Genomic DNA, 18613 nt, shown 5'->3' on the forward strand with positions numbered 1-18613 from the left:
TGCATGTTCATTCAAACTTATATTTACTCTCACACAAACGCACACATACATACATACATACATACATACATACATACATACATACATACATACATACATACATACACACCTGCTCATTCATTCACTCACTTGCACACATTCAGACATTAAAAGGATAAGGAGTCTAAGAGAAGATCTTCCTAAAGAAGGCAGCCGCTCTCGTCAGCGCCTTTCTAAGGGGATGAATCTCTCTGTCATCCACAAAGCTGTGGTCGTCCTCGTCCTCGTACACCCAGTAGTCACTGTCATCGTTGTCACTTGGGGCAGGATAGTAAGCGGCGTGGTTGATGGTGACGGGGGCGGGGAGCGTCTCACCGTAGACAGGGCGGGCCCAGAACGGAGTGAAAACGCTCAGGGGGTCGGGACAACGGGAAGGGGACACAGCCAGGGAACGCTACACATCGAGGGGTGGAGGGAGGGACAAAGGAAGTCAAGTGAGACAGAAATACGGGATACTTTTGCAAAGAAAACGAATCACACTTTATTATAGGGACTGGGCAGACTTAATGTGCAACAAATCAGCTATACTAGACGGAAGAATTTATAGGGTGGGCATGTAAAACTACATACACAGTCGGACTCCTCATCCTGAGACGGCCACAAACTCACAGCCGCAGGAGTGCCATAATAGCGAATTATGTCCTCCCGAGCTGAAAAAGAAAAACGAAAGCTAGCCTCAGTTAAATGTACGCCGACGGCTACGTTCAAAAAATCACAATTCATGACTTCTGACAGCTACAGTATGCCACTCGACCTCGGCCCTTTGACACCTCGAAGTCCAAGTGTATGTAGGGTTACGGGCTGTGCTGCAAGACGACATTTAACCAATAAAATGGGCCAAACAGCTGCCTTTCACGGAATACGGGTTATCTTACATCTGTACAACATCGCCCGACACTATAATGTACGAACAGGTTTCATCTGAGAACCACATGTCAAGTTTACAATCTAACATTTTCAGTTATGACAATTGCAAATGGCGGCCGCCATCTTCAGTCCCGATACTGCTGCCTAACAACGACCAATTTCACGTCTAATTTAACATCTTAATACTGTTAAGTGGAATAATTGTGATCTTAAATACCTTGAATGTGAAGCCTTGTATTCATCTTGGAAGAAGACACACTTGGAATGATACAGCAGTGAGCGAAACGTAGAGGTCAGCGGAGCAAAAGCGATCGTTTTTCTGTTGAAAACAGAAGGGACGTCGATAACGGCAACGGTAACTACGTTACGGAGTTCGATGAGTCAGAACGAGGCTCATCGCCAGCTTCCGGCGTGGTAAAGCCTAATGGCATTGCCAAGGGTGAAAACTGCCGGGTTTATTTCGTCTGAACACCGGTATTAAGTTGTATCTTACAACTGAAACGTTGCCTACATCAGTTCAGAGTTTGAAAAAATTGTGCAGGTGAAACTGGGTGTTTTTCGTGCCTCCATTACCCGAAACAGGGTGAATTTTGTTCACTATGAGATGGACATTAACCTTAAACGTTTGCTATGCCGAATAGCGATACCATATAACGACCCTCTATTATACTAGCCTTCACAATACCTTTTACATTCGACAAACTGACACGGGCTAGCAGGCTAGTAAGAATGCACATCTCTGATAATCCAAGTGGGATTTGGGAATTATTCCCAAGCCTACAGGAATAAAATAAAAGTTCAATGGTACTGGTATTTTCCAACGTGTGCAGCGACAGTTCTTATTTGGTTTGATTTCTAATCTGGAAACACGACGACCACAGAAAATAGCTAATAGGAGAGAAAGATAAATGACAAGCATATTGGTTTTTACTACACTAGGCCTGAGGGGCCGACCATTTCATGTTCCTTTGGAAGGGGGAGTGGGCGACGTTGGATTTTGTATGGAGACTAGATATTTTTCAGCTACAAATGCAAAATCAGTTAATATAAACTATGAGCCTAAATAAAACATTTTTCAAAAACCCACCTTGCAACAACGTATTTTTGGTGGCCGACATGTTCTTTTTGTCCAACAGATGGAAGCATATTTAGTTTTCAATCAACTTTGGAGACAATATATTTTTTTCTGAAAAAATCCTAGCCACCCACACACTCACAGTCAGAGAAATCCTATTGACCGTCCCATTTTGAAAACCTTGATGTGGACGTACAGGGGTAGAATTCAGACCCCTTGTATCATTTAGGTATTTTTGTAGAATGCCAGATACGAATATTACGTCATATATATATATATATATATATATATATATATATATATATTAATCTACTCTTGCATACAAGTGGGTGTCAATATAGGCTTTCTACTTGCGCCTGGCCTCGGCCTATGTATAAAAGCATGCCCTCTGCAATTTCTGAAGACCACGGGCCAAAAGACCAGCAGTAAGGTGATGAGACGAGTGGAATCCAATATTGACTGAGGCGAAGGGAGATCACTCTCATTCCCTTGTCCGACTACTGCTATTAGTTGGGTGAAGTGCTCGTAATATATCCCATGTGGCGACACTTGTGTTTTAGAGAAGAAAGGCAATTCTCGATTCGCACTCCTTTATAAAGGAAGCCACAATTATTGTTACATTAGAAACGATTAGCTATTATATTGGAATATAAAATTTATTCCAGATAACAAAGTATCAGAGAGCTGTCCTCGGAGAATATCCCGTGTCACAATTGTCGCCACATAAACATTAAGAAGTGTCTGATCTTAAGGTAACCCCACCTATTTAGAAATCTTCTGCTCAGTGCAGATCATGAAATTGGGACACAGCAGCACAGCAATATAGAGGCAGCATTCACTTTTTAACAATATCCATATGAATTTATGTCTCATGTTCGGAAATCTTGGGATTTGACCAATATTGCGATGCTGCTGTCGCCCATATATTATTAGCTGTAAGGAAGAAACACTGTAGAGAAAACAGACGACTTGTGTATACATTACAGAAACATTTATTCAGATGACCGAAAGTCGAAAGTAATATGCCTCAAGGGAGATCCAAAAACGGGCCAAAATTGTATAGAAAGTATGGTCTTGTGCCATGCTAATAAGCCAAGAGGTTTGCCGAAAGGAAACTGAAAGTTGGGCCAAAACTGTGAGCCTAAAAATACGCCAAAAATACGCTAAGAGCGGGTATATGGAATGGTAGTCTCTCTCTCTCTCTCTCTCTCTCTCTCTCTCTCTCTCTCTCTCTCTCTCTCTCTCTCTCATACATGTATGCTCGTTCATTCACTCTAACCCTCACCTCTAACATGCATCCACTCTCCCTCTCACACATACAAACATACATACACACATTATTATACATACATGCTCATTCACTCTCTCACACTCACACACAAATACACACACATACATGCATACAGACAGACAGACAGACAGACATGCCGATTCAATCTTTCATTTACTCTCACACACGCACACAATACACACACACACACACACACACAAACATACATATTCATTCAGTCTCTCTTTCTCACACACTTATACATACACACACATGCATGTTCATTCAAACTTATATTTACTCTCACACAAACGCACACATACATACATACATACATACATACATACATACATACATACATACATACACACCTGCTCATTCATTCACTCACTTGCACACATTCAGACATTAAAAGGATAAGGAGTCTAAGAGAAGATCTTCCTAAAGAAGGCAGCCGCTCTCGTCAGCGCCTTTCTAAGGGGATGAATCTCTCTGTCATCCACAAAGCTGTGGTCGTCCTCGTCCTCGTACACCCAGTAGTCACTGTCATCGTCGTCACTTGGGGCAGGATAGTAAGCGGCGTGGTTGATGGTGACGGGGGCGGGGAGCGTCTCACCGTAGACAGGGCGGGCCCAGAACGGAGTGAAAACGCTCAGGGGGTCGGGACAACGGGAAGGGGACACAGCCAGGGAACGCTACACATCGAGGGGTGGAGGGAGGGACAAAGGAAGTCAAGTGAGATAGAAATACGGGATACTTTTGCAAAGGAAACGAATCACACTTTATTATAGGGACTGGGCAGACTTAATGTGCAACAAATCAGCTATACTAGACGGAAGAATTTATAGGGTGGGCATGTAAAACTACATACACAGTCGGACTCCTCATCCTGAGACGGCCACAAACTCACAGCCGCAGGAGTGCCATAATAGCGAATTATGTCCTCCCGAGCTGAAAAAGAAAAACGAAAGCTAGCCTCAGTTAAATGTACGCCGACGGCTACGTTCAAAAAATCACAATTCATGACTTCTGACAGCTACAGTATGCCACTCGACCTCGGCCCTTTGACACCTCGAAGTCCAAGTGTATGTAGGGTTACGGGCTGTGCTGCAAGACGACATTTAACCAATAAAATGGGCCAAACAGCTGCCTTTCACGGAATACGGGTTATCTTACATCTGTACAACATCGCCCGACACTATAATGTACGAACAGGTTTCATCTGAGAACCACATGTCAAGTTTACAATCTAACATTTTCAGTTATGACAATTGCAAATGGCGGCCGCCATCTTCAGTCCCGATACTGCTGCCTAACAACGACCAATTTCACGTCTAATTTAGCATGTTAATACTGTTAAGTGGAATAATTGTGATCTTAAATACCTTGAATGTGAAGCCTTGTATTCATCTTGGAAGAAGACACACTTGGAATGATACAGCAGTGAGCGAAACGTAGAGGTCAGCGGAGCAAAAGCGATCGTTTTTCTGTTGAAAACAGAAGGGACGTCGATAACGGCAACGGTAACTACGTTACGGAGTTCGATGAGTCAGAACGAGGCTCATCGCCAGCTTCCGGCGTGGTAAAGCCTAATGGCATTGCCAAGGGTGAAAACTGCCGGGTTTATTTCGTCTGAACACCGGTATTAAGTTGTATCTTACAACTGAAACGTTGCCTACATCAGTTCAGAGTTTGAAAAAATTGTGCAGGTGAAACTGGGTGTTTTTCGTGCCTCCATTACCCGAAACAGGGTGAATTTTGTTCACTATGAGATGGACATTAACCTTAAACGTTTGCTATGCCGAATAGTGATACCATATAACGACCCTCTATTATACTAGCCTTCACAATACCTTTTACATTCGACAAACTGACACGGGCTAGCAGGCTAGTAAGAATGCACATCTCTGATAATCCAAGTGGGATTTGGGAATTATTCCCAAGCCTACAGGGATAAAATAAAAGTTCAATGGTACTGGTATTTTCCAACGTGTGCAGCGACAGTTCTTATTTGGTTTGATTTCTAATCTGGAAACACGACGACCACAGAAAATAGCTTATAGGAGAGAAAGATAAATGACAAGCATATTGGTTTTTACTACACTAGGCCTGAGGGGCCGACCATTTCATGTTCCTTTGGAAGGGGGAGTGGGCGACGTTGGATTTTGTATGGAGACTAGATATTTTGCAGCTACAAATGCAAAATCAGTTAATATAAACTATGAGCCTAAATAAAACATTTTTCAAAAACCCACCTTGCAACAACGTATTTTTGGTGGCCGACATGTTCTTTTTGTCCAACAGATGGAAGCATATTTAGTTTTCAATCAACTTTGGAGACAATATATTTTTTTCTGAAAAAATCCTAGCCACCCACACACTCACAGTCAGAGAAATCCTATTGACCGTCCCATTTTGAAAACCTTGATGTGGACGTACAGGGGTAGAATTCAGACCCCTTGTATCATTTAGGTATTTTTTGTAGAATGCCAGATACGAATATTACGTCATATATATATATATATATATATTAATCTACTCTTGCATACAAGTGGGTGTCAATATAGGCTTTCTACTTGCGCCTGGCCTCGGCCTATGTATAAAAGCATGCCCTCTGCAATTTCTGAAGACCACGGGCCAAAAGACCAGCAGTAAGGTGATGAGACGAGTGGAATCCAATATTGACTGAGGCGAAGGGAGATCACTCTCAATCCCTTGTCCGACTACTGCTATTAGTTGGGTGAAGTGCTCGTAATATATCCCATGTGGCGACACTTGTGTTTTAGAGAAGAAAGGCAATTCTCGATTCGCACTCCTTTATAAAGGAAGCCACAATTATTGTTACATTAGAAACGATTAGCTATTATATTGGAATATAAAATTTATTCCAGATAACAAAGTATCAGAGAGCTGTCCTCGGAGAATATCCCGTGTCACAATTGTCGCCACATAAACATTTAGAAGTGTCTGATCTTAAGGTAACCCCACCTATTTAGAAATCTTCTGCTAAGTGCAGATCATGAAATTGGGACACAGCAGCACAGCAATATAGAGGCAGCATTCACTTTTTAACAATATCCATATGAATTTATGTCTCATGTTCGGAAATCTTGGGATTTGGCCAATATTGCGATGCTGCTGTCGCCCATATATTATTAGCTGTAAGGAAGAAACACTGTAGAGAAAACAGACGACTTGTGTATACATTACAGAAACATTTATTCAGATGACCGAAAGTCGAAAGTAATATGCCTCAAGGGAGATCCAAAAACGGGCCAAAATTGTACAGAAAGTATGGTCTTGTGCCATGCTAATAAGCCAAGAGGTTTGCCGAAAGGAAGCTGAAAGTTGGGCCAAAACTGTGAGCCTAAAAATACGCCAAAAATACGCTAAGAGCGGGTATATGGAATGGTAGTCTCTCTCTCTCTCTCTCTCTCTCTCTCTCTCTCTCTCTCTCTCTCTCTCTCTCATACATGTATGCTCGTTCATTCACTCTAACCCTCACCTCTAACATACATCCACTCTCCCTCTCACACATACAAACATACATACACACATTATTATACATACATGCTCATTCACTCTCTCACACTCACACACAAATACACACACATACATGCATACAGACAGACAGACAGACATGCCGATTCAATCTTTCATTTACTCTCACACACGCACACAATACACACACACACACACACACACACAAACATACATATTCATTCAGTCTCTCTTTCTCACACACTTATACATACACACACATGCATGTTCATTCAAACTTATATTTACTCTCACACAAACGCACACATACATACATACATACATACATACATACATACATACATACATACATACATACATACATACATACATACATACATACATACATACATACATACACACCTGCTCATTCATTCACTCACTTGCACACATTCAGACATTAAAAGGATAAGGAGTCTAAGAGAAGATCTTCCTAAAGAAGGCAGCCGCTCTCGTCAGCGCCTTTCTAAGGGGATGAATCTCTCTGTCATCCACAAAGCTGTGGTCGTCCTCGTCCTCGTACACCCAGTAGTCACTGTCATCGTCGTCACTTGGGGCAGGATAGTAAGCGGCGTGGTTGATGGTGACGGGGGCGGGGAGCGTCTCACCGTAGACAGGGCGGGCCCAGAACGGAGTGAAAACGCTCAGGGGGTCGGGACAACGGGAAGGGGACACAGCCAGGGAACGCTACACATCGAGGGGTGGAGGGAGGGACAAAGGAAGTCAAGTGAGATAGAAATACGGGATACTTTTGCAAAGGAAACGAATCACACTTTATTATAGGGACTGGGCAGACTTAATGTGCAACAAATCAGCTGTACTAGACGGAAGAATTTATAGGGTGGGCATGTAAAACTACATACACAGTCGGACTCCTCATCCTGAGACGGCCACAAACTCACAGCCGCAGGAGTGCCATAATAGCGAATTATGTCCTCCCGAGCTGAAAAAGAAAAACGAAAGCTAGCCTCAGTTAAATGTACGCCGACGGCTACGTTCAAAAAATCACAATTCATGACTTCTGACAGCTACAGTATGCCACTCGACCTCGGCCCTTTGACACCTCGAAGTCCAAGTGTATGTAGGGTTACGGGCTGTACTGCAAGACAACATTTAACCAATAAAATGGGCCAAACAGCTGCCTTTCACGGAATACGGGTTATCTTACATCTGTACAACATCGCCCGACACTATAATGTACGAACAGGTTTCATCTGAGAACCACATGTCAAGTTTACAATCTAACATTTCCAGTTATGACAATTGCAAATGGCGGCCGCCATCTTCAGTCCCGATACTGCTGCCTAACAACGACCAATTTCACGTCTAATTTAGCATGTTAATACTGTTAAGTGGAATAATTGTGATCTTAAATACCTTGAATGTGAAGCCTTGTATTCATCTTGGAAGAAGACACACTTGGAATGATACAGCAGTGAGCGAAACGTAGAGGTCAGCGGAGCAAAAGCGATCGTTTTTCTGTTGAAAACAGAAGGGACGTCGATAACGGCAACGGTAACTACGTTACGGAGTTCGATGAGTCAGAACGAGGCTCATCGCCAGCTTCCGGCGTGGTAAAGCCTAATGGCATTGCCAAGGGTGAAAACTGCCGGGTTTATTTCGTCTGAACACCGGTATTAAGTTGTATCTTACAACTGAAACGTTGCCTACATCAGTTCAGAGTTTGAAAAAATTGTGCAGGTGAAACTGGGTGTTTTTCGTGCCTCCATTACCCGAAACAGGGTGAATTTTGTTCACTATGAGATGGACATTAACCTTAAACGTTTGCTATGCCGAATAGCGATACCATATAACGACCCTCTATTATACTAGCCTTCACAATACCTTTTACATTCGACAAACTGACACGGGCTAGCAGGCTAGTAAGAATGCACATCTCTGATAATCCAAGTGGGATTTGGGAATTATTCCCAAGCCTACAGGGATAAAATAAAAGTTCAATGGTACTGGTATTTTCCAACGTGTGCAGCGACAGTTCTTATTTGGTTTGATTTCTAATCTGGAAACACGACGACCACAGAAAATAGCTTATAGGAGAGAAAGATAAATGACAAGCATATTGGTTTTTACTACACTAGGCCTGAGGGGCCGACCATTTCATGTTCCTTTGGAAGGGGGAGTGGGCGACGTTGGATTTTGTATGGAGACTAGATATTTTGCAGCTACAAATGCAAAATCAGTTAATATAAACTATGAGCCTAAATAAAACATTTTTCAAAAACCCACCTTGCAACAACGTATTTTTGGTGGCCGACATGTTCTTTTTGTCCAACAGATGGAAGCATATTTAGTTTTCAATCAACTTTGGAGACAATATATTTTTTTCTGAAAAAGTCCTAGCCACCCACACACTCACAGTCAGAGAAATCCTATTGACCGTCCCATTTTGAAAACCTTGATGTGGACGTACAGGGGTAGAATTCAGACCCCTTGTATCATTTAGGTATTTTTTGTAGAATGCCAGATACGAATATTACGTCATATATATATATATATATATTAATCTACTCTTGCATACAAGTGGGTGTCAATATAGGCTTTCTACTTGCGCCTGGCCTCGGCCTATGTATAAAAGCATGCCCTCTGCAATTTCTGAAGACCACGGGCCAAAAGACCAGCAGTGAGGTGATGAGACGAGTGGAATCCAATATTGACTGAGGCGAAGGGAGATCACTCTCAATCCCTTGTCCGACTACTGCTATTAGTTGGGTGAAGTGCTCGTAATATATCCCATGTGGCGACACTTGTGTTTTAGAGAAGAAAGGCAATTCTCGATTCGCACTCCTTTATAAAGGAAGCCACAATTATTGTTACATTAGAAACGATTAGCTATTATATTGGAATATAAAATTTATTCCAGATAACAAAGTATCAGAGAGCTGTCCTCGGAGAATATCCCGTGTCACAATTGTCGCCACATAAACATTTAGAAGTGTCTGATCTTAAGGTAACCCCACCTATTTAGAAATCTTCTGCTAAGTGCAGATCATGAAATTGGGACACAGCAGCACAGCAATATAGAGGCAGCATTCACTTTTTAACAATATCCATATGAATTTATGTCTCATGTTCGGAAATCTTGGGATTTGGCCAATATTGCGATGCTGCTGTCGCCCATATATTATTAGCTGTAAGGAAGAAACACTGTAGAGAAAACAGACGACTTGTGTATACATTACAGAAACATTTATTCAGATGACCGAAAGTCGAAAGTAATATGCCTCAAGGGAGATCCAAAAACGGGCCAAAATTGTATAGAAAGTATGGTCTTGTGCCATGCTAATAAGCCAAGAGGTTTGCCGAAAGGAAGCTGAAAGTTGGGCCAAAACTGTGAGCCTAAAAATACGCCAAAAATACGCTAAGAGCGGGTATATGGAATGGTAGTCTCTCTCTCTCTCTCTCTCTCTCTCTCTCTCTCTCTCTCTCTCTCATACATGTATGCTCGTTCATTCACTCTAACCCTCACCTCTAACATACATCCACTCTCCCTCTCACACATACAAACATACATACACACATTATTATACATACATGCTCATTCACTCTCTCACACTCACACACAAATACACACACATACATGCATACAGACAGACAGACAGACATGCCGATTCAATCTTTCATTTACTCTCACACACGCACACAATACACACACACACACACATAAACATACATATTCATTCAGTCTCTCTTTCTCACACACTTATACATACACACACATGCATGTTCATTCAAACTTATATTTACTCTCACACAAACGCACACATACACACATACATACATACATACATACATACATACATACATACATACATACATACATACATACATACATACATACATACATACATACATACATACACACCTGCTCATTCATTCACTCACTTGCACACATTCAGACATTAAAAGGATAAGGAGTCTAAGAGAAGATCTTCCTAAAGAAGGCAGCCGCTCTCGTCAGCGCCTTTCTAAGGGGATGAATCTCTCTGTCATCCACAAAGCTGTGGTCGTCCTCGTCCTCGTACACCCAGTAGTCACTGTCATCGTCGTCACTTGGGGCAGGATAGTAAGCGGCGTGGTTGATGGTGACGGGGGCGGGGAGCGTCTCACCGTAGACAGGGCGGGCCCAGAACGGAGTGAAAACGCTCAGGGGGTCGGGACAACGGGAAGGGGACACAGCCAGGGAACGCTACACATCGAGGGGTGGAGGGAGGGACAAAGGAAGTCAAGTGAGATAGAAATACGGGATACTTTTGCAAAGAAAACGAATCACACTTTATTATAGGGACTGGGCAGACTTAATGTGCAACAAATCAGCTATACTAGACGGAAGAATTTATAGGGTGGGCATGTAAAACTACATACACAGTCGGACTCCTCATCCTGAGACGGCCACAAACTCACAGCCGCAGGAGTGCCATAATAGCGAATTATGTCCTCCCGAGCTGAAAAAGAAAAACGAAAGCTAGCCTCAGTTAAATGTACGCCGACGGCTACGTTCAAAAAATCACAATTCATGACTTCTGACAGCTACAGTATGCCACTCGACCTCGGCCCTTTGACACCTCGAAGTCCAAGTGTATGTAGGGTTACGGGCTGTGCTGCAAGACGACATTTAACCAATAAAATGGGCCAAACAGCTGCCTTTCACGGAATACGGGTTATCTTACATCTGTACAACATCGCCCGACACTATAATGTACGAACAGGTTTCATCTGAGAACCACATGTCAAGTTTACAATCTAACATTTTCAGTTATGACAATTGCAAATGGCGGCCGCCATCTTCAGTCCCGATACTGCTGCCTAACAACGACCAATTTCACGTCTAATTTAACATCTTAATACTGTTAAGTGGAATAATTGTGATCTTAAATACCTTGAATGTGAAGCCTTGTATTCATCTTGGAAGAAGACACACTTGGAATGATACAGCAGTGAGCGAAACGTAGAGGTCAGCGGAGCAAAAGCGATCGTTTTTCTGTTGAAAACAGAAGGGACGTCGATAACGGCAACGGTAACTACGTTACGGAGTTCGATGAGTCAGAACGAGGCTCATCGCCAGCTTCCGGCGTGGTAAAGCCTAATGGCATTGCCAAGGGTGAAAACTGCCGGGTTTATTTCGTCTGAACACCGGTATTAAGTTGTATCTTACAACTGAAACGTTGCCTACATCAGTTCAGAGTTTGAAAAAATTGTGCAGGTGAAACTGGGTGTTTTTCGTGCCTCCATTACCCGAAACAGGGTGAATTTTGTTCACTATGAGATGGACATTAACCTTAAACGTTTGCTATGCCGAATAGCGATACCATATAACGACCCTCTATTATACTAGCCTTCACAATACCTTTTACATTCGACAAACTGACACGGGCTAGCAGGCTAGTAAGAATGCACATCTCTGATAATCCAAGTGGGATTTGGGAATTATTCCCAAGCCTACAGGAATAAAATAAAAGTTCAATGGTACTGGTATTTTCCAACGTGTGCAGCGACAGTTCTTATTTGGTTTGATTTCTAATCTGGAAACACGACGACCACAGAAAATAGCTAATAGGAGAGAAAGATAAATGACAAGCATATTGGTTTTTACTACACTAGGCCTGAGGGGCCGACCATTTCATGTTCCTTTGGAAGGGGGAGTGGGCGACGTTGGATTTTGTATGGAGACTAGATATTTTGCAGCTACAAATGCAAAATCAGTTAATATAAACTATGAGCCTAAATAAAACATTTTTCAAAAACCCACCTTGCAACAACGTATTTTTGGTGGCCGACATGTTCTTTTTGTCCAACAGATGGAAGCATATTTAGTTTTCAATCAACTTTGGAGACAATATATTTTTTTCTGAAAAAATCCTAGCCACCCACACACTCACAGTCAGAGAAATCCTATTGACCGTCCCATTTTGAAAACCTTGATGTGGACGTACAGGGGTAGAATTCAGACCCCTTGTATCATTTAGGTATTTTTGTAGAATGCCAGATACGAATATTACGTCATATATATATATATATATATATATTAATCTACTCTTGCATACAAGTGGGTGTCAATATAGGCTTTCTACTTGCGCCTGGCCTCGGCCTATGTATAAAAGCATGCCCTCTGCAATTTCTGAAGACCACGGGCCAAAAGACCAGCAGTGAGGTGATGAGACGAGTGGAATCCAATATTGACTGAGGCGAAGGGAGATCACTCTCAATCCCTTGTCCGACTACTGCTATTAGTTGGGTGAAGTGCTCGTAATATATCCCATGTGGCGACACTTGTGTTTTAGAGAAGAAAGGCAATTCTCGATTCGCACTCCTTTATAAAGGAAGCCACAATTATTGTTACATTAGAAACGATTAGCTATTATATTGGAATATAAAATTTATTCCAGATAACAAAGTATCAGAGAGCTGTCCTCGGAGAATATCCCGTGTCACAATTGTCGCCACATAAACATTTAGAAGTGTCTGATCTTAAGGTAACCCCACCTATTTAGAAATCTTCTGCTAAGTGCAGATCATGAAATTGGGACACAGCAGCACAGCAATATAGAGGCAGCATTCACTTTTTAACAATATCCATATGAATTTATGTCTCATGTTCGGAAATCTTGGGATTTGGCCAATATTGCGATGCTGCTGTCGCCCATATATTATTAGCTGTAAGGAAGAAACACTGTAGAGAAAACAGACGACTTGTGTATACATTACAGAAACATTTATTCAGATGACCGAAAGTCGAAAGTAATATGCCTCAAGGGAGATCCAAAAACGGGCCAAAATTGTATAGAAAGTATGGTCTTGTGCCATGCTAATAAGCCAAGAGGTTTGCCGAAAGGAAACTGAAAGTTGGGCCAAAACTGTGAGCCTAAAAATACGCCAAAAATACGCTAAGAGCGGGTATATGGAATGGTAGTCTCTCTCTCTCTCTCTCTCTCTCTCTCTCTCTCTCTCTCTCTCTCTCTCTCTCTCTCTCTCTCTCCTCATACATGTATGCTCGTTCATTCACTCTAACCCTCACCTCTAACATGCATCCACCTCCCTCTCACACATACAAACATACATACACACATTATTATACATACATGCTCATTCACTCTCTCACACTCACACACAAATACACACACATACATGCATACAGACAGACAGACAGACATGCCGATTCAATCTTTCATTTACTCTCACACACTTATACATACACACACATGCATGTTCATTCAAACTTATATTTACTCTCACACAAACGCACACATACATACATACATACATACATACATACATACATACATACATACATACATACATACATACATACATACATACATACATACATACATACATACATACATACATACACACCTGCTCATTCATTCACTCACTTGCACACATTCAGACATTAAAAGGATAAGGAGTCTAAGAGAAGATCTTCCTAAAGAAGGCAGCCGCTCTCGTCAGCGCCTTTCTAAGGGGATGAATCTCTCTGTCATCCAAAAAGCTGTGGTCGTCCTCGTCCTCGTACACCCAGTAGTCACTGTCATCGTCGTCACTTGGGGCAGGATAGTAAGCGGCGTGGTTGATGGTGACGGGGGCGGGGAGCGTCTCACCGTAGACAGGGCGGGCCCAGAACGGAGTGAAAACGCTCAGGGGGTCGGGACAACGGGAAGGGGACACAGCCAGGGAACGCTACACATCGAGGGGTGGAGGGAGGGACAAAGGAAGTCAAGTGAGACAGAAATACGGGATACTTTTGCAAAGAATACGACTCACACTTTATTATAGGGACTGGGCAGACTTAATGTGCAACAAATCAGCTATACTAGACGGAAGAATTTATAGGGTGGGCATGTAAAACTACATACACAGTCGGACTCCTCATCCTGAGACGGCCACAAACTCACAGCCGCAGGAGTGCCATAATAGCGAATTATGTCCTCCCGAGCTGAAAAAGAAAAACGAAAGCTAGCCTCAGTTAAATGTACGCCGACGGCTACGTTCAAAAAATCACAATTCATGACTTCTGACAGCTACAGTATGCCACTCGACCTCGGCCCTTTGACACCTCGAAGTCCAAGTGTATGTAGGGTTACGGGATGTGCTGCAAGACGACATTTAACCAATAAAATGGGCCAAACAGCTGCCTTTCACGGAATACGGGTTATCTTACATCTGTACAACATCGCCCGACACTATAATGTACGAACAGGTTTCATCTGAGAACCACATGTCAAGTTTACAATCTAACATTTCAAGTTATGACAATTGCAAATGGCGGCCGCCATCTTCAGTCCCGATACTGCTGCCTAACAACGACCAATTTCACGTCTAATTTAGCATGTTAATACTGTTAAGTGGAATAATTGTGATCTTAAATACCTTGAATGTGAAGCCTTGTATTCATCTTGGAAGAAGACACACTTGGAATGATACAGCAGTGAGCGAAACGTAGAGGTCTGCGGAGCAAAAGCGATCGTTTTTCTGTTGAAAACAGAAGGGACGTCGATAACGGCAACGGTAACTACGTTACGGAGTTCGATGAGTCAGAACGAGGCTCATCGCCAGCTTCCGGCGTGGTAAAGCCTAATGGCATTGCCAAGGGTGAAAACTGCCGGGTTTATTTCGTCTGAACACCGGTATTAAGTTGTATCTTACAACTGAAACGTTGCCTACATCAGTTCAGAGTTTGAAAAAATTGTGCAGGTGAAACTGGGTGTTTTTCGTGCCTCCATTACCCGAAACAGGGTGAATTTTGTTCACTATGAGATGGACATTAACCTTAAACGTTTGCTATGCCGAATAGTGATACCATATAACGACCCTCTATTATACTAGCCTTCACAATACCTTTTACATTCGACAAACTGACACGGGCTAGCAGGCTAGTAAGAATGCAAATCTCTGATAATCCAAGTGGGATTTGGGAATTATTCCCAAGCCTACAGGGATAAAATAAAAGTTCAATGGTACTGGTATTTTCCAACGTGTGCAGCGACAGTTCTTATTTGGTTTGATTTCTAATCTGGAAACACGACGACCACAGAAAATAGCTAATAGGAGAGAAAGATAAATGACAAGCATATTGGTTTTTACTACACTAGGCCTGAGGGGCCGACCATTTCATGTTCCTTTGGAAGGGGGAGTGGGCGACGTTGGATTTTGTATGGAGACTAGATATTTTGCAGCTACAAATGCAAAATCAGTTAATATAAACTATGAGCCTAAATAAAACATTTTTCAAAAACCCACCTTGCAACAACGTATTTTTGGTGGCCGACATGTTCTTTTTGTCCAACAGATGGAAGCATATTTAGTTTTCAATCAACTTTGGAGACAATATATTTTTTTCTGAAAAAAGCCTAGCCACCCACACACTCACAGTCAGAGAAATCCTATTGACCGTCCCATTTTGAAAACCTTGATGTGGACGTACAGGGGTAGAATTCAGACCCCTTGTATCATTTAGGTATTTTTGTAGAATGCCAGATACGAATATTACGTCATATATATATATATATATATATATATATATATATATATATATATATATATATATATATATATATATATATATATATTAATCTACTCTTGCATACAAGTGGGTGTCAATATAGGCTTTCTACTTGCGCCTGGCCTCGGCCTATGTATAAAAGCATGCCCTCTGCAATTTCTGAAGACCACGGGCCAAAAGACCAGCAGTAAGGTGATGAGACGAGTGGAATCCAATATTGACTGAGGCGAAGGGAGATCACTCTCAATCCCTTGTCCGACTACTGCTATTAGTTGGGTGAAGTGCTCGTAATATATCCCATGTGGCGACACTTGTGTTTTAGAGAAGAAAGGCAATTCTCGATTCGCACTCCTTTATAAAGGAAGCCACAATTATTGTTACATTAGAAACGATTAGCTATTATATTGGAATATAAAATTTATTCCAGATAACAAAGTATCAGAGAGCTGTCCTCGGAGAATATCCCGTGTCACAATTGTCGCCACATATACATTTAGAAGTGTCTGATCTTAAGGTAACCCCACCTATTTAGAAATCTTCTGCTAAGTGCAGATCATGAAATTGGGACACAGCAGCACAGCAATATAGAGGCAGCATTCACTTTTTAACAATATCCATATGAATTTATGTCTCATGTTCGGAAATCTTGGGATTTGGCCAATATTGCGATGCTGCTGTCGCCCATATATTATTAGCTGTAAGGAAGAAACACTGTAGAGAAAACAGACGACTTGTGTATACATTACAGAAACATTTATTCAGATGACCGAAAGTCGAAAGTAATATGCCTCAAGGGAGATCCAAAAACGGGCCAAAATTGTATAGAAAGTATGGTCTTGTGCCATGCTAATAAGCCAAGAGGTTTGCCGAAAGGAAACTGAAAGTTGGGCCAAAACTGTGAGCCTAAAAATACGCCAAAAATACGCTAAGAGCGGGTATATGGAATGGTAGTCTCTCTCTCTCTCTCTCTCACTCTCTCTCTCTCTCTCTCTCTCATTCATGTATGCTCGTTCATTCACTCTAACCCTCACCTCTAACATACATCCACTCTCCCTCTCACACATACAAACATACATACACACATTATTATACATACATGCTCATTCACTCTCTCACACTCACACACAAATACACACACATACATGCATACAGACAGACAGACAGACATGCCGATTCAATCTTTCATTTACTCTCACACACGCACACAATACACACACACACACACACACACACACACAAACATACATATTCATTCAGTCTCTCTTTCTCACACACTTATACATACACACACATGCATGTTCATTCAAACTTATATTTACTCTCACACAAACGCACACATACATACATACATACATACATACATACATACATACATACATACATACATACATACATACATACACACCTCCTCATTTTTCACTCACTTGCACACATTCAGACATTAAAAGGATAAGGAGTCTAAGAGAAGATCTTCCTGAAGAAGGCAGCCGCTCTCGTCAGCGCCTTTCTAAGGGGATGAATCTCTCTGTCATCCAAAAAGCTGTGGTCGTCCTCGTCCTCGTACACCCAGTAGTCACTGTCATCGTCGTCACTTGGGGCAGGGTAGTAAGCGGCGTGGTTGATGGTGACGGGGGCGGGGAGCGTCTCACCGTAGACAGGGCGGGCCCAGAACGGAGTGAAAACGCTCAGGGGGTCGGGACAACGGGAAGGGGACACAGCCAGGGAACGCTACACATCGAGGGGTGGAGGGAGGGACAAAGGAAGTCAAGTGAGACAGAAATACGGGATACTTTTGCAAAGAAAACGACTCACACTTTATTATAGGGACTGGGCAGACTTAATGTGCAACAAATCAGCTATACTAGACGGAAGAATTTATAGGGTGGGCATGTAAAACTACATACACAGTCGGACTCCTCATCCTGAGACGGCCACAAACTCACAGCCGCAGGAGTGCCATAATAGCGAATTATGTTCTCCCGAGCTGAAAAAGAAAAACGAAAGCTAGCCTCAGTTAAATGTACGCCGACGGCTACGTTCAAAAAATCACAATTCATGACTTCTGACAGCTACAGTATGCCACTCGACCTCGGCCCTTTGACACCTCGAAGTCCAAGTGTATGTAGGGTTACGGGATGTGCTGCAAGACGACATTTAACCAATAAAATGGGCCAAACAGCTGCCTTTCACGGAATACGGGTTATCTTACATCTGTACAACATCGCCCGACACTATAATGTACGAACAGGTTTCATCTGAGAACCACATGTCAAGTTTACAATCTAACATTTCCAGTTATGACAAT

The 18613-nt window shown here is 42.2% G+C and overlaps 4 protein-coding genes and 1 long non-coding RNA gene across 10 annotated transcripts; all 5 read right to left on the reverse strand.

Moving 5' to 3' along the window:
- Positions 1 to 495: 495 nt before the first annotated feature.
- Positions 496 to 1670, reverse strand: LOC125376167. Its single transcript, XR_007219079.1, has 2 exons — positions 1124 to 1670; positions 496 to 689 (listed from the first exon to the last, which is right to left on the reverse strand). It is a non-coding gene; the product is annotated as an uncharacterized LOC125376167 (long non-coding RNA).
- Positions 1671 to 3573: 1903 nt separating this feature from the next.
- Positions 3574 to 5034, reverse strand: LOC125376165. 2 transcript variants are annotated; one of them, XM_048388012.1, is made up of 3 exons: positions 4637 to 5034; positions 4123 to 4202; positions 3577 to 3946 (listed from the first exon to the last, which is right to left on the reverse strand). In XM_048388012.1, the coding sequence occupies exons 1-3, from the start codon at positions 4659 to 4661 to the stop codon at positions 3677 to 3679; spliced, it is 375 nt and encodes a 124-aa protein (XP_048243969.1). In that variant the 5' UTR covers positions 4662 to 5034; the 3' UTR covers positions 3577 to 3676. The 2 variants fall into 2 exon arrangements, with proteins under 2 accessions (XP_048243968.1, XP_048243969.1); XM_048388011.1 differs by lacking the exon at positions 4637 to 5034 and having other exon boundaries at positions 3574 to 3946; positions 4123 to 4621.
- Positions 5035 to 7086: 2052 nt separating this feature from the next.
- Positions 7087 to 8839, reverse strand: LOC125376162. 2 transcript variants are annotated; one of them, XM_048388001.1, is made up of 3 exons: positions 8169 to 8839; positions 7655 to 7734; positions 7094 to 7478 (listed from the first exon to the last, which is right to left on the reverse strand). In XM_048388001.1, the coding sequence occupies exons 1-3, from the start codon at positions 8191 to 8193 to the stop codon at positions 7209 to 7211; spliced, it is 375 nt and encodes a 124-aa protein (XP_048243958.1). In that variant the 5' UTR covers positions 8194 to 8839; the 3' UTR covers positions 7094 to 7208. The 2 variants fall into 2 exon arrangements, with proteins under 2 accessions (XP_048243957.1, XP_048243958.1); XM_048388000.1 differs by lacking the exon at positions 8169 to 8839 and having other exon boundaries at positions 7087 to 7478; positions 7655 to 8154.
- A 1767-nt stretch (positions 8840 to 10606) lies between these two features.
- Positions 10607 to 12235, reverse strand: LOC125376163. 2 transcript variants are annotated; one of them, XM_048388004.1, is made up of 3 exons: positions 11689 to 12235; positions 11175 to 11254; positions 10614 to 10998 (listed from the first exon to the last, which is right to left on the reverse strand). In XM_048388004.1, exons 1-3 carry the CDS (start codon positions 11711 to 11713, stop codon positions 10729 to 10731), a joined length of 375 nt encoding a protein of 124 aa, XP_048243961.1. In that variant the 5' UTR covers positions 11714 to 12235; the 3' UTR covers positions 10614 to 10728. The 2 variants fall into 2 exon arrangements, with proteins under 2 accessions (XP_048243960.1, XP_048243961.1); XM_048388003.1 differs by lacking the exon at positions 11689 to 12235 and having other exon boundaries at positions 10607 to 10998; positions 11175 to 11664.
- Positions 12236 to 14089: 1854 nt separating this feature from the next.
- LOC125376041 lies at positions 14090 to 18277 on the reverse strand. 3 transcript variants are annotated; one of them, XM_048387316.1, is made up of 4 exons: positions 18213 to 18277; positions 15177 to 15278; positions 14663 to 14742; positions 14090 to 14486 (listed from the first exon to the last, which is right to left on the reverse strand). In XM_048387316.1, exons 2-4 carry the CDS (start codon positions 15199 to 15201, stop codon positions 14217 to 14219), a joined length of 375 nt encoding a protein of 124 aa, XP_048243273.1. In that variant the 5' UTR covers positions 15202 to 15278; positions 18213 to 18277; the 3' UTR covers positions 14090 to 14216. The 3 variants fall into 3 exon arrangements, with proteins under 3 accessions (XP_048243273.1, XP_048243272.1, XP_048243270.1); XM_048387315.1 differs by lacking the exon at positions 18213 to 18277 and having other exon boundaries at positions 15177 to 15574; XM_048387313.1 differs by lacking the exons at positions 15177 to 15278; positions 18213 to 18277 and having other exon boundaries at positions 14663 to 15117.
- Positions 18278 to 18613: the final 336 nt, after the last annotated feature.

Source organism: Haliotis rufescens, unplaced genomic scaffold, assembly GCF_023055435.1.
Source record: "Haliotis rufescens isolate VD_foot unplaced genomic scaffold, xgHalRufe1.0.p SCAF_7, whole genome shotgun sequence".
Classification (NCBI taxonomy): domain Eukaryota; kingdom Metazoa; phylum Mollusca; class Gastropoda; order Lepetellida; family Haliotidae; genus Haliotis; species Haliotis rufescens.